Source organism: Hyposmocoma kahamanoa, unplaced genomic scaffold (assembly GCF_003589595.1).
Source record: "Hyposmocoma kahamanoa isolate Upper Pololo Valley unplaced genomic scaffold, ASM358959v1 86, whole genome shotgun sequence".
Taxonomy (NCBI): Eukaryota; Metazoa; Arthropoda; class Insecta; order Lepidoptera; family Cosmopterigidae; genus Hyposmocoma; species Hyposmocoma kahamanoa.
In genome coordinates this window covers 13,735,927-13,752,115 of record NW_020654289.1, presented here as the reverse complement: position 1 = coordinate 13,752,115, position 16,189 = coordinate 13,735,927, and the positions used below count along the sequence as shown (strand labels likewise).

General features: G+C 36.6%; 1 protein-coding gene across 1 annotated transcript; it reads right to left on the bottom strand.

The window, feature by feature from the left end:
• Nucleotides 1-5,845: 5,845 nt before the first annotated feature.
• On the bottom strand, nucleotides 5,846-6,523 carry LOC113234914. Its single transcript, XM_026470435.1, has one exon. It carries the CDS (start codon nucleotides 6,521-6,523, stop codon nucleotides 5,846-5,848), a length of 678 nt encoding a protein of 225 aa, XP_026326220.1.
• Between the last annotated feature and the right edge of the window lie 9,666 nt (nucleotides 6,524-16,189).

Sequence of the window (16,189 nt, the reverse complement as noted above, 5' to 3'; positions counted from 1 at the left end):
TTTCACACAAATGTTCCAGAATGCATTCAAATTTCGCACGACAACAAACATTGATTTTTCCCATTTTAATTGGTTATTTATTATTTGTACAAATTATTAGCGATATTGTGGTCGCATTTTTCTTACACTTTTATAAAGATACCGCCTAAAGTAAGTTTTTAGGGACACGTGAACATGACTTTAGTGGAAAAATAGTAAGATTGACCTTTGGAAAATACTTACAACAAGATAATTATACTTATCTTCAAGTACATACAAGAATTCAAAATTATTACATTCGCTGAAAAATGTAGTTAATAATGAACGTGTTACAGTAAATTATACATATAAGAGCGTACATTTCACTAAAACTTGGCATGCGAATAACTGTTGCTGATTATAGTATGAATAAAAAAAATGTCGACAAAGAAATAGTTATAATTATTAATACAAAGATCGAACACTTAGAAAAAATTCCTTCGATCCGGCCGGATTAGAACCGACGTCTTCTAGCAAACGAAGGAATCGAAGGAATTTTTTATTAGTGTTCGATCCACAGACCACATAAATATAAATACTAATAATAGACTGGTTACTGGGCGGGGCCCCCGTTACCTACCTTATGAGCAGATGTTCATATGAGTCTCAACAACGCGTCATTTGTCGTTCAAATGTGATACACGATTCTTTTGTGGAAAAAATAATAATATGCCGTGTTGTATTACATCATGTCGCCTAAGAAGCCAAAGTTTAAAAAATACTCCGGGAGTCATTTCATTTCATCGGTAAGTATTTATATCTATATTTTATAAGTTTCCGGAATGAATAAGAAAAAAATAATATAAATGGTCAGAAATAAATTTATTGTTTATCAAAATATTCTCCGTTAGCGTTAATGCACTTTTTCATATGAATTAACCAATTTTGAAAACATTTATGCCAGTCCTCTGTGACAATCTGTGAAACATATTTTTCATACTCTTCGACATCCTCTTCAAGTGATAAAAATCTTTGACCGCGCAACTGTTTCTTAACTTTTGGAAATAAATAAAAGTTACAAGGTGCTAGGTCGGGACTGTACGCGGGATGGCTCATAAAGTCAACGTTGTTCACCTTCAAAAATTCATTTGTATGTCTGGCCGTGTGAGAACTGGTATTATCGTGGTGCAAGATGATACGGCGTTTACGGTTATTTTTACGGAGTTTGTCAATCGGCAAACAAATGGTCGTGTACCAATCACTAATCACGGTACTACGATTCTCCAAAGTAACAGTAGCCATGTATCCAGTTTTACTAAAAAAAAGAAGCAATCGTCCGCTTAGAGGCACTTTGCACGCGCGCCATTTTGGTTGGTTTCGGCTCATCTCGAAAGACCCATACGCTCGATTGCTGCTTTGTTTTGGGATCGTAACTATAAATCCATGTTTCGTCACCTGTTACTATGTCCCACACCAAATTTAACGCCCCTTCTTTGAATCTGGTAAGCACGGCATTGCACCAAGTGACGTGATCCGTTTTTTGAGCCTCAGTCAATTTGTGTAAGATCCACCCAAGAGGACAGCATTTCACACCCAAATGTTTGCGTAGTATTGATTGTATTTGACTTATGCCAATGCCTAAAGATATCCGAATCTTATGGTATGTCACATGCCTGTCTGTTTTGATCATATGGCGCACAGCATCGAAGTTTTTGTTATTCACAGCAGTGGACGGGCGACCATCACGAAATTCGTCACTGAGATTCACACGACCACGTTTGAATTCTGCAAACCAGCTATAAATAGTCGTCTTGCATGGTGCTTCATCAGCAGTTTGAAGCCGAGCGAAGCTCCGCTGAGCTGTTCAATTATACTTAAATTCATAGAAAATCATACTACGAACATTTTTGCAAGTTAAATCCATGGTGATGTAGACAACCAATTTCTAAAATGACGCCACAATGTAAAAACAATTGACTTTTTAATTAAACGTAAATGATATGGAATACACTTTGAATCAAATTTGTGTGGATTCTGGAGCCGTGTCGTCTTTCTATACATTTTTATCTAACACTTAGCCATCAATTTTGTAATATGGATGCCTTACTAAAAGAGTGATTATTCAGGAGATGGCAAAACATTCTATTTATTTTTAATTTCTTATCAAGGGTGTTAATTTGGATGCACTACTTTAAGAATAGATAAAAAAAGCCAGTGTGTGCATATGAAGGAAATGTGAGCCTGCAAAATTTGTACACACGATCCATTTTTTGCATTTCAGTAACTTTGTGCTTTAAGATACGAGTTTGAGAAAGTAAGGCGATGATAGATCGATAGACGGTATATCATCAGATCAGAGACAGAGATAGACATAGACTTTTAAATCAAAATATTTTTAATGTAGTTTTTAAACTTAGGAAATAATAATCTTAATATATGCTCCGGAAATTATTGTGAAAACGTAAACAGTTCCCCATAACAGTGTCGTGTACCTTGGCTAAACGAAAGCCTTGATGGTCCACAGAACTAATTGCTCGTTTTTTGCAATTCATTTATGGTTTGAATATCTGGCGCTTTACCCCGTAGTACATTATACTGTGAAAGTAACTAAAGTAAACTAGTCTAGCAGTACTAACATCGGTAAGCTCACGTATTCTGCGGACTGCGTATGCAGCAGAGCTTAATATGCTCGCCAGGAGCGGAGCTTAATAGGCTTAATATATGTGGAAACCATTGAAGTTTAGTATCTAAGGTCACTCCCAAGAAGACTGCTTTATTAACAAGGTCTAATTTTTCTCCGTTTATTTATATGTTTGGACTAGTCGATTTTACGTTAGGTAATTCAAATTTAACACATTTTGTCTTCTTGGCATTAAGCAATAAATTGTTAGCATTAAACCAATAAACTACCTTAGAGAGGGTATCATTAATATGATCGTAGTTATTGTCATGCCTGTCTGCTTTAAAAATGAAGGATGTATCGTCAGCAAACAATATTATTTCACGATGGTCCTTAATAAAGAATGGCAGATCATTAATATAAATCAGAAATAAAAAGGTCAAGTATTGAGCCCTGCGGAACACCCATTTTTATCGGAGAACCCAAAGAAGTCATGCCATTTATGTCTACTTTCTGTATTCTACTGTTGAGATATGACGAGACAAGTTCCAACGCCTTGCCATTTACACCGTAATATTCCTTAGCTTCCTAATAAGACGAATATGGTCAACGCAATCAAATGCCTATTAGAGGTCACAGAAAACACCAATAGTTAACAATAGTTCTGGGACCTTTCCCAAGCATCAAAGATGTGTTTTAGTAACGCTACTCCCGCATCGTTAGTCGATCTACCACTAGTAAACCCGTATTGTTCAATATGAAAAATATGATTCCTACCGAAATAGGACAGTAATTGAGTCAGCATAACCTTTTCGAGTATTTTATTTAAAGCTGGTAAAATTGAAAGGGTCTATAGTTGCTAGGATCAAGTTGCGTACCATTTTTTAATAAGGGAATAACCTTGCTGTATTTCATTAAATCGAAAAACATCTTCGTTAACGCACCCATTGAAAGCTATAGCTAAATGTGGGGAAATTAGATCAATAACTGAATCTGTAACTTTAGTTGGTATGCCCCAGAGATCTTCAGGTTTTTAAACATGTATTGATTTAAAAGCTTTTATGATGTCTTGTGGGTTAACATGACGGAAATTATATAAACTGCCACAAATGATTAGACTTTTCTGTTGTCGTGTTTTTCAGTTTAAATTGGTCCCAACACTCCCAATAGTTTTTTTTAAATTTTCAATTTAAGTAAAACGATATATTAATTGAAAAAAAAAAAGGAAATATAGATAGAAGAGGTACATTATCGATAATTTTACCTTGCACGTAAGCTCGTGGAGTATCAAATGAAGACTTTATGAGGTTATAGATTTTCTTTCCCTTGTCTACATGATACTTGCTTATTATACGTCACCTTCATCCGTTTGAGTTCTTAGTTTTATCACAGGGATGATTTACGTTTGCAGTTTTTGTATTGATTTTTTTTAGTTTCTCGCCGGATCCTTTTTAAAGGATAAATGGACTGAAGCTACAGGCAGTAAAAGCTGAGTACTTACTAAATGTAGCACCATTTGCTATAGGCATTTTATGAAATCACATTATATTATATAATATATACATATGAATAACAACCGAAAAGTTCATTAACAAACAAATCAATTGATTAATCAATTAATTTGTTTGTTAATTAATAATATGACATGAAACTCAGAGTCGCCTTCACAAGTTATAGACCACATCTAAATGTAAAAAACATTTCTGAAGCACTGTCAGTTATTTTTCGGCAAGTTTTCATGAAACAAATGCTCTGCTTCTTCGCCTTCGGAAATAAGTATCTTCATTTTCTGGACATGCTTGTCGACGCTATGCGTGTTGTCATGTTCAGTCTGTTCAGAAAGAGGTAATTGTTGAACAAATATATCATATTTCAATGAGAATAAAGATTTCTAGTTCCATTTTCAAATGTTGTAATTACTTTTTTAATATTGTTTAATTGTAATAATAAAACCTTATTAGATTCAAATACGTTTCATTTTTTTTACCAAAAAATTTTTTATTGTCTAATTTCGTTTGATAATTTATAACCAATCAAAATTATGTTATCTTGGTACTTCCATACCACATAAGATTACGTTTTCAAATGTGTGCGTGTGGCGACACTGGTTTTGATACTAATGTTGCTTCATGACATTTCCATTCTTTTCTTTCTTCCGTGGCTCGATCTTTGTATTAATAATTATAACACACTAGTGGACTAATTTCCCAGAAAATAATTGAATATCATGGTGGTGAAACATCCTGAGATTCAGTAAAAAACATTGAAATAAATAGTTTTTATGTTTTCATTTTAGAGTTATACAATGCAATTACATCTTTTATTATACAAATTCAAAATAATTGAACTGCTGACACCGAAGACAGGAAGATAAGCATTATAAATAATTGCGATATTACACATATGCAAGGTATTATTAATTCAGGGTGTGATTGAAAGTGGAAATTAATGAAATAATTACAGCATATCAGTAGATTTCTATCTCCAAAAAGTCAATATAACTGAAGCGTTGGATTTGTTATGACGTGGTTTTAAAATGTTGCTCTTAATCAAACTATTCTTTGTATTTTTATATATCATCACTATTTATTCGGTACAGGTACCGGCAAACATCTTGAGCGTAGTGTAACGTAGTGGGGGAAATTTCGCGCATCTACACTTACGTGCATATAAAAGGGTTTAAAGATTATATTTAATCTTTTTTTTATTATTATAATACATACATATAGGTATGTTAGCATACTATTCTATATGTTAGTCTTTAAGCTATGCATTATATAGGTCACAGTTGCTTGATTTAAACATAAAATAAATATTATGCAAAGCGTTATATTACTGAGACCTCGTAGAAAAACAATTACTACTCTATTTTAAAATATAATTTTATGCATAAGTATAATTTTCATAGGGTATAATTTACTTCTCGCCCTCTTTCTACCGGGGTAGATAGAGGCAACAGCGCCTGCTACAGTAAGTCGGAGCGTTTAATTTCAGTAATAATTCGTCTACAGATCATCTTGAAAATTGGTTAACGTAGTAGGGGAAAGTTTGCATCTAAATTTACGTAGGTACGAATTAAGAGTATTCCGCATTATAATAAATAATATGAAAGCTTTATATTTCAGAGATTACATAAAATAAACAATTAATGCGGTATTTAAAAAAAAAACTTTATTCATAGGCTATAATTTACATTTACTTCACACCCTCTTCCCATCGGTCAATACAATCTTGCTAAACTTGTATGTGTAAGTACATAATTTATTATTATGGTAGGAAATCTATCCCTTCCATAAGGTCGAAACCAGTAAAACCAGAGCTGGTGCTGGGGGTTGGGTCAGTAAAAGCAGAGCTGGCCCTAGGGTTTGGCTCAGCAGAAGCAGAGCTGGTGCTAGGACTTTGTTCTTGAAAATCATCTTCGTAATCGCTGTCTTCATTTGAGTCACTGTCATCATCGACAGATATAATGAATTCATCAGTGACCACATCAACAACATGGTCACTTTTTATATATTGTGCCTCAATCTCCTTCACTTTTTGGCATAATTTTGCCCATTCGCTGGCACCCATTAACACAACTTTCTCCTTCACAAGCTCTATTACTGTGTTAATGTTCCAGCTTACATTTTTGCTACTAACATACCCTTTAATGGCTGCCCAAGCCATCTCTATTGGGTTGAGATCTGGATGGTACGGAGGTAAGCGAAGCACTGAATGATTGTGGTCAGCTAATATTTTGTCGATGCTAAATTTCTTGTGCTGCTCTTTACTTTTTTTTATTAAGTTATAAAGTTGGGGTTTAAACATATTTTCGTGGTACTGAATGCCCTTTTCTTGCAGCCATTTCTGCATATCTGCTTTTTTGGAATTTGCAGTTGGGGCGGGATTCGACTGTTTATTATGGTAGGATGCGTTATCAACTACTACGACCGAATTTGGTGGCATGTCCCTTTTATTTAAATATGAACAACAACTCGACAAACAATTATAACAACAAAACTCAACAATCCAAAAAACAATAACGAAAACTTTATAAGAAAAACAATAACGAATAACTTTTTGTGCACGGGAGTGTATGAGGAAGTCAGCGGGGACGTAGACGCACTGCGGGGCGCAAGGGCGACTGATCTACCAATCGCGCGCTCGATATGATTGTCCTCCCGCGTCGCTCCCCGCGCTTTCCACCATTGAGACCTAAAATTCGTTTCTGCGCATTCATAGCTTACGCTCAAGATGTTTGCCGGCAACTATAAGTGATTTAACAGCTGGAGTTCTTCACAGACAGAATCGGCTATAATTGATTTAAAATGATGTTTCTGAATGATATCTAATAAATTGTTCAACAAATCCAATCTTGCATATTTAGCATATTAAGATACCTAATAGTTAACATAATTCTATACAAAGGATGTAAGACAAGGTCTACCGAAAATTTGTATGAGACTTGTCAAGTTATGTCTCAGAGTGACGGGCGCAGTGGCAGTGACCCTCAAATTTTTGCGATTTAGGGTTCTGAGTGGCAACGCAACTGTTATGGACAGGCATGTAGCTTACCATAAGACGCACGACTTGTCCGTCCTGTCATCTCCTATTATTATTAATAATAATAATATTTTCTTAACTCTACCATATCATCGTATCTATGTATCGTATTCTCCTCTATGAGGGGAAGTTTGAAAGTGGCGCCAACGACGGAAAAGATGAGTAATAGGTTAGCGTGGTATGGACATGTCATGCGGAGGGAAGAATATCATGTGACGAGAAGCGTGTTAGATATGAGTGTGGAGGGAAATAAAGGGACAGGAAGGCCAAAGAAAAGATGCAAGGATTGTGTGAAAGATGACATGGATAAGAAAGGTATGGAAATGACGTCTGATATGGGAGAGTTGAAGAAAAATACATGTTGTGCCGACCCCACCTATTGTGAGGTATGGACAGAAAGAAGATATACCGTATTCTCCTCTTACAAATTATTTGACTCTAAACTGAATTAAAAAAAGTTACAAAATGTTTACACCTTATATAACCTTAGCTTTATGTCGGATTTTTTAACAAAAGTGCATAACACTCGATGGCTTCATTGATCAACGACTAGTCCTGCGGGTGCTAGATGAGGAAGTCCCAAGTTCGGTTTCTGGTACGACCGATTTAGAAGACGAATTTTTGTGAATTAGCTTAGGTCTGGTTGTTATAGGTTGTGTCAGAGTGAATTTCATAGATCTGGCATATTTATTACAAAGTCAAGTAAAATTTGCGTTACGTCAATTGTATACATGTTTTCAGGAGAGGTTCGATCAAGAAGGCGGAAAAATAGTTTATCAGAACAAGAAATATTGTAATTCGACAATTTTCACAAAACGACAATCGCGCAGTGCATTTTACTTGACGAGCACTAATGTTACTTTGAAAACTGAAATGAACAATAATGTCACGGTAAGCTTTGAATTAGATCTACAGCCTTACGTTCTCTATCAAACCATTACAATTCTGGAATTGGGTATGGATATCCACTACATAAATACACTTTTACTTCAATAGCGTTTGCTTTTGGCAGCGCGTTCGTCTGCAGCGATTGAGTCGTGATGTAGTGTGACTTAAGCAGCGGTACAATCGCGATGCAAATGCGATGCAGGTTTTTAGTGATTCAACATAAGCGATTAAATCGAACCGCGTATAAACCGCAAGTGTCGCGTTGCACTCGCGCGTTTATATCGCTGCAAATGTCGCCGTGTGTAACCGCACTTAGTAAAACGTTTTTAGAAAAATTACCTTAAAAATTTAAGCAAAGCATTATAATTATTTTTTTAAGATTTGGACATTTACAATTTCTTTTCCTTTTCATTTTTATGGACAGTTCATGTAAAACTTTGTCATGGCTGCGTTCTAGCAATAAGGACAAAAAGCTGGGGAAATGTAACTATACAAAAAGTATTGATATGCAAAAAATCGATCGTGTTCTTTACTTAATTTACGTGGCAATTTTTATTATTTATATGTCGAATATATTATCGTGAAATAGTAATTAGTATTAATCACGTATACCCGAACACTTGGAGTGATCACTTCAATGTGTGTGGACTATGGCTGACGTACGTCATTGGTTTAATTACGATATTTAGTGTCAATAATCTTTATCATCATCATTAACCCTTTTTTAAGTCTAACTGCTGGGTACGTGTCTCCTCTCAGGCGAGGGTTTTAGACCATAGTCCGTCACGTTGGTTCATCTGCCATGCGGGTTGGGATTTACGCAGGTTTTCCGAGGATTGTGACCCCTCTTCAACGTACAGGTTTCATCACCATATTCACCTTCACCGAAAAGCTCATGGCAAATTTTAATTAGATTTCGCCTAAATTCCGATAAATTCAGAACTCCGGATTCGAATTCTGCTTGAGCGGTGGTAGGTCAAACCAATTAGGTTCCCACAGCCTTTAATAATCTTCATATTTTATAATAAGAATGGTGTTTATTTTTGACGTGGATTTTGTAACAATTTCCAGTGTGTTATTGATTTTGCTAACGTGAAAGAGAAGTCGAAATCTATTACCATGGAACTAAAGTTATGTGACTTCATGAAATTGCCATGGATAAAGGAATGGTTTGACTCGTTTTCCAATATTCATCAATGTCCTATTCAGAGTGTAAGTTATTTTAAATCAATAAAGTATGTCTATAAATACATGTAAACAGCTTTCACTATGGTAATCTCTTTTTAAAAAGTGAAAACTAAGGGTGTCTTCAAATTAGACGCTTATAGAAGCGCTGCGATGGTGCGTCGGTGGCGCGGCTGCCGTGCCACTACTAATTTTCATAGAAGATCTAGTCTGCAAAAACAGTTCGCGCGTGGTGAGACTGTGGCGCTGCAGTTACGCTTCTAAACATTGTATGAAAATTAGTGTTAGTTTCGTAGTGTAGACACTACGAAAATAAAACAGGTGATGTTTTTTGTTTTTTAAGAGTACAATCACCATCATTATCATCAATTCGTTATACACCCACTGCAGGGGCACGGGTGTCCTCTAAGGAATTTAAGCCAATTTTCATTACGATGTTTTTCTTCATCGTTGGTGAGAGGAATTGCTACTAAGCACTCATAAATATACGCAATTTAGGTTAATAATAATTTAGAGATTCGAATCGTTAACCTCTCATTTGTCAAGAAAATATTTTCTCCCTAGACTACAACCCCTGAACAATCACCTCGCATAATCTGTGTTTTGACCAAACTAACACTTTTTATAACATTCTAAAAGCAGTGCAATTCCTTTGGATTTAACTTTGACCAAACGAATATTCAACAGTAATATGTAATACTGGAAAATAATAATAAAATTGTTTTTATTCTGGTATTATAATGATTTTTAGTACCATGACATATATATTTTTTTGTAAAATCACTCCACTAGTTATAATTGTTAATAGAAAGATCGAACACAAAGAAAAATTCCTTCCTCTGACCTGACAGGATACGAACCTGTGTCGGTGTCAAACCACGGCCACAAAACAGATCCTGTCAGTTCGTTTTTTCCGTTTTCGATCTATGTATTAATAATTGTAATGATAAAATAGTTTCTTTATCTCATCTCAACACATCAATAAATAAATATAAAAACTACTTCACAAATTATTTTACAACTTATTTAAAAAAATGTTTAGTAACAGACAATAGTGGTGGGAGATCACAAAAGGCCTGCAGACCTACAAAAAGGGCGGAATGTTTCTCAGCGCCGCTGATATTCTGCTACGACCTGGCAAAACCCACATATACTTCCAGTTAATTCTTCCAATCATTACTTGACACAAAATAACAAATTTTTTATTCTATATTCTTATTTATTTGCGTTCCATAATTTATAGTCAACAACACATCAAGTTATCCGAACACATCACACAGCACAGTCATCTTGTCCGAATATCACGATATCGAATATATCCGGTATGGCGTACTACAGGCTCTTCTTAGAGGGAACACATGCGAAGCAATGGGACGTATGGGGTTGCTTTGAGTGCGGCAGCCGTGCCGCTACTAATTTTCATACAAGATCTAGTCTGCAAAAGTAGTTAGCACGTGGCGCGACTGTGGCGCCACAGCCACGCTTCTAAACATTGTACAAAAATTAAAAGTAGCGCGGTTTCAGTGCCACAGTGGTATCACCGCAGCGCTTTTATAAGCGTCTAATGTTAAGGCGCCTTAAATTCCTATTCTGTACAAAATGTAGAATAATTCATGCAATCACTATGTATATATGCATAGTGATTGCATGAATTATTCTATAATATATTATATCATTCTGTATTTATAGTTAGTACTAGTTAAGATTATAATTGTTTCTTTTGTTTTCAGGGTACGTATTACGTCAAAGATTTTGAAGTACCACCAAAGAATTTTCCAATACGTTTACAAAAAGGCAATTATCGTGCGGTAGCAGGTTTTTACGCAACATCCAATAAAGCAAAGTTATTAATAATCGAAGTGGGATTGAGAATAAGAAATGGTCAAGTAAAGAAATAAAAGAAGAATAGTTAAAGAAGATGTATGTGTATTCTTTTCCCTAATATACCTTACCCCTAATATACCTTACCCCCATTTATACTTCCCACTGCTAGGCACGGGTCTCCTCTCCGGCGAAGGTTTAGGCCATAGTCCGCCACGCTAGTCCAATGCAGGTTGGGGACTTCACACGTTTCCTGAAGGTTGTGAGCATTCTTCGACGTGCAGTTTCCCCGAAAAATTTATGTGAGTGAGGTAAAAGTGTACATAATTCAACACTATAGAAACTAGTTTTCCATTTTTATTTGTACATTTTGGGTTTCTAGACAATTAGGGACAATTAATTTTACAAATAAATAACAAATTAGGAACATTAAGTGTATATATGTATACATGAAACAGGTTTTGAATTATAGAAGTTCAAAAATACCTTGAAAGGGTTCCTGTAATATACCATAATAATAATAACGCACACACTCATAGCCCCGCACTAGGGAAACACTAGAGACGTATGTCCCAAAGATAACCAAAAATTACACCAAAACACACGGCAGAAATAAATATAGGACTTACAAATATTTCTCCCGGCCCGGGTATCGTACCCGCGACCTCAGCGAGGCAGTCCAGCATGATAACCGTTCGGTCACACCCCGGACACTCCATACAACGGTCGAAAGTTATTTACTTACTACTACTACTACATACCAGCAAGGCGCTGTCTGCACACGCGCAAATCTGTGCGTGAAGTGGCAGGGTTATCCATTCCTATATCTACGGGGTTACCCATGACTCTCGTATGTGGTCAGAGCGGCAACATAGCGAAAATTCGAACAGAAATATGTCATCTATAATTCTATTAATAAATCTTTTTTTTTCAATCTTAATAATTACATATGTTCATTAGGTATTTATATAATATTGTAACATGATGTCCCCGCTAATCCATCTACTCACGCGTTGTCGGGCCACCCGAAGCAAGTCGGAGCATCGTGACGCACTTTTCACGCGGCCCGTAATTGCAGCTCGCAACCCCGCTGTGAAAAATGAGAAAACCACGCGACCTCAGCCTGCCCTAGGCCTAAAGGTAGGTTCCAGTGCACAGAGCCTCCTCGGTGCGTTCTGTGCGGAGAGTCCTATACCGTGAACTATCGCGGCTGTGCTAAGGCCCCCGTCTTAACCACAAGGTGGCGGCGCGCACTGCGGCCCATCAGAAGGCTAGGGCACAACCGCAGCCCCTTATGTCCATCCGCGACTTCCCGGCCTTCATCCCTGCTCACGTAGCCCCACTATCGCCCCAATCGCCGTGGGTAATCTCTCGCGCCAACGCTCCTGCGCCCGTCGCTCCGAAGCAGGCAAGCCCTGCCTGTCACCTCTGCCACCCGTAAGGCAGGTAAGGAAGTTCGAACTTTCCTCACAGACCACCAACTCGATGTCCTGTTAATTCAAGAAACCTTTTTAAAACCGTCCGCTCGAACCCCCATGTTTGCCAACTATTGCGCGGTCCGCAACGATAGATTAAAGTCGCCCCTCGGCGGTACCATTATATACTACATTATATATCGACCCACCCCCTACAACGTACATCGAGGCATCGGCGTATCGGCTCGGCTTTACCGGCCACCTACTGATCACCCTCATTTCGGCCTAACTGTCCCCTGATACTTCCCGATCGCTAATTCATGAAGATCTTCAAGCCCTCTTGTCCCTAGGAGATTCTGTAATTCTGACTGGCGACCTCAACGCCAAAAATGCTGCATGGAATTGTGGAATGTGAATTGACAAATATGTGTTACTTATTTGTGTACTAATCTTTTCCATATCTGCACACAACCAGTCTTGATAAGTGCAGAAACTTATCAGTTTATTCCAAAATAATTCGTTTGGGTGTGCATTAAAATCCCCTCATATAAAAACGGATTCAATGTCATTATTTTCAATTACAGCACTAATTTCCCCCAGGCACTGCGTAAATTCAGTCAAGTTATTTGCCATAAATGGTCCAAAATAAGCCGGAGAAAATAAAGAATAACAATAATTCATAAACTTTAACTTTAATATATTATATAAACAACTTCTCTTAAAAGTCTTATATACAGTGTTTTTTTAATGGGACAGTATGCGGAATTCCGAAACCATGGAAGATATGAAGAAACTGTCTTAAGAACCATTAAGTTTTTTTTTTTTGTAAAAATAATTTTGGTATAGTCAATTTGTCGGTCAAACGTCAGTTGGCCATAACATTTATATTTTTTTTTAGTACTGATCGACTCAGTAAGGATCATTTTTCATTGTGTGGAATGAAAAAATCGGGACAGCAGAAGTTGGTTCAATTTCATAAAATGTTTTTCGTATAAAATGAATAAAACTTACTCTTTTTTTCTGATGCCGATAGACTCAGTTTCTTATAAGAATGATTTTATTGTATTAGAAGAAAATAATCGGGACAGCAGAAGTGGGTTACTGTCATGATATTTTATACGATTATTTTTTTTAATGAAATTTGACCAACACCTGCTGTTCATAAATTTTAGAATATTTCTTATTTCTGTGTACGTCGATGGCATTTTGTATGTCGAAGCGGCGGCCAACGTTTAGCTGTATTGTTCATAGGGAAAATGTCGTGGCCGTGGCACAGATTACTTAATGTTACTACGTAACAGATATATCACTCTCGTACAAAATACAAAATGCCTACGTTATAATAATCTATTAATAGCGCTAAGAGCGGTGATAATACGTTGCCCGCCGTTATTAGTCGTCCGCAACCGAATGCACTACGGTTATACATTGGTACAACCCTAGTGCATTCAAAACCTTTGACGTAATACGTACCCTGAAAACGAAAAAAATAATTATAATCTTAACTAGTACTAACTATAAATACAGAATGATATAATATATTATAGAATAATTCATGCAATCACTATGCATATATACACATTTTGTACAGAATAGGAATTTAAGGCGCCTTATAATTAGACGCTTATAAAAGCGCTGCGGTGATGCCACTGTGCACTGTGGCACTGAAGCCGCGCTACTTTTAATTTTTATACAATGTTTAGAAGCGTGGCTGTGGCGCCACAGTCGCGCCACGTGCTAACTACTTTTGCAGACTAGATTGTACATAGTACATAGTTGTACATTGGTACAACCCTAGTGCATTCGGTTGCGGACGTATTTATAGTGCGCCCCAATGGGCACTTTTTCATACGAATGAACGAATTTTGAAAGTATTTATGCCACTCCTCCGTGACAATCTCTGAAACATATTTTTCATACTCGTCGACAGTCTCTTCAGGTGATGAAAATCGTTGATCGCGTAACTGGTTTTTAATTTTTGGAAATAAGGTCAACGTTGTTCACTTTCAAAAATTCATTTGTCTGTCTGGCGGTGTGAGAACTGGCATTATCGTGGTGCAAGATGATACGGCGTTTACGGTTATTTTTACGGACTTTGTCAATAACTTCCGGCAAACAAATCGTCGTATACCAATTACTATTCACGGTACAACGATTCTCCAAAGCAACAGTAGCCACGTGTCCAGTTTTATTTTAAAAAGAAGCAATCATCCGCTAAGAGGCACATTGCACGCGCGCCACTTTGGTTGGTTTCGGCTCATCTCGAAAGACCCATACGCTCGATTGCTGCTTTGTTTTGGGATCGTAACTATAAATCTGTGAAAAATGTTTCGTCACCTAAAAAAATGTTTCGTCACCTGTTACTGTGTAAATTTGACGCCTCTTCATTGATTCTTGTAAGCATGGCATTGCACCAAGTGACGCGATCCGATGTTTGATCCTCAGTCAAATTGTGTGGGATCCACCTCTCGATGGCACAGCTTTTTCACACCCAAATGTTTGTGTACTATTGATTGTATTTGATTCATGCCTATGCCTAAAGATGCCCGAATCTCATGGTATGTCACATGCCTGTCTGTTCTGATCACAGACCACATAAATACTAGTAATAGACTGGTTAGTGGGCGGAGTCCGCGTTACCTTGCTTATCGACAGACGGGCATATGAGTGACAACAGCGCGTCAGTTGTCGTTCAAATGTGATACATGATTATTTTGTGGAAAAAATAGAAATATGCAATTATATTATCGCGTAAGAAGCCAAAGTTTAAAAAATACTCCGGGAGTGATGTCCTCCATCAGTAAGTACTAAAAGTCTGTATTTTCTAATATTTTGAACAATACAATACTATAATTTCGAAACAAAACTATTTTCTTGCAATTCGGTAATAACAATATACATTGGTTGCTAGCCATCGCCGCCGTCAAAAGAACAATTCGAATGACGCTCAATGAATTGCTTGCATTAGTGTCGTATTACACTTGGTACCGGGTCCGCGTGTTGTAATCAAATTATCGATATGTAGAAACTTTGTATTTAGAAACTCGGTTTTGGTTTAGTTCAACTTTTTTTTATTGTAGCGGTACCAATGTGTAAAATGTGTACAATTAACAATTAATCAATTTTCAATTTTTTCAATGTTTTTGATTAACAATTAACCATTCAAACTGACAATTATGATAATTAAATAAAAAAAAAATAGGGGGTCGGCCAGGGTGTCGGTCAGGGGGTCGGTCAGGGGGTCGGTCAGGGGGTTGGTCAGGGGGTTAGGGGGACGTGTCGCAATTGATTTAATTGCAATTGATTTTAATTGCAATTGATTTCAATTGAATTGATTTTTTAATCTGATTGAATTTCTGATTTAAATTTCATTGATTGACGCCCAACACTGGTTGACAGGTTTGTCATGGTACGAATATGAGTTATATTATAATAAGCTTACATTGAATTATGATTGTTTTTTGAAAGGTTATGGTAGGCTCCCTGAATGGTTGTATGGTATGTTTCGTACGCACATAAAAAAATCATTGCTATGTCGAAATTGCGTCATTATTGTTCAGTACATGGGTGTAGAAATACGAACACTGACAATAAATTATTATTTTTTTCATTACCGAAAGACGAAGAAAGGTAAGTGTTCGTGTTTTTACATTGACTTTGTTTTTACCATAATTTCTTATTTTTGATACTTTGTGCCATCATTTCCTAAGAATTTAAGTTGGTTGGTTGTGATCAACGAATTATGCGATATCTAATGCAA

Coding starts and splice junctions, on each gene's coding strand:
- LOC113234914 (XM_026470435.1), bottom strand. CDS start 6,523: ATGCCACCAAATTCGGTCGTAGTAGTTGATAACGCATCCTACCATAAT.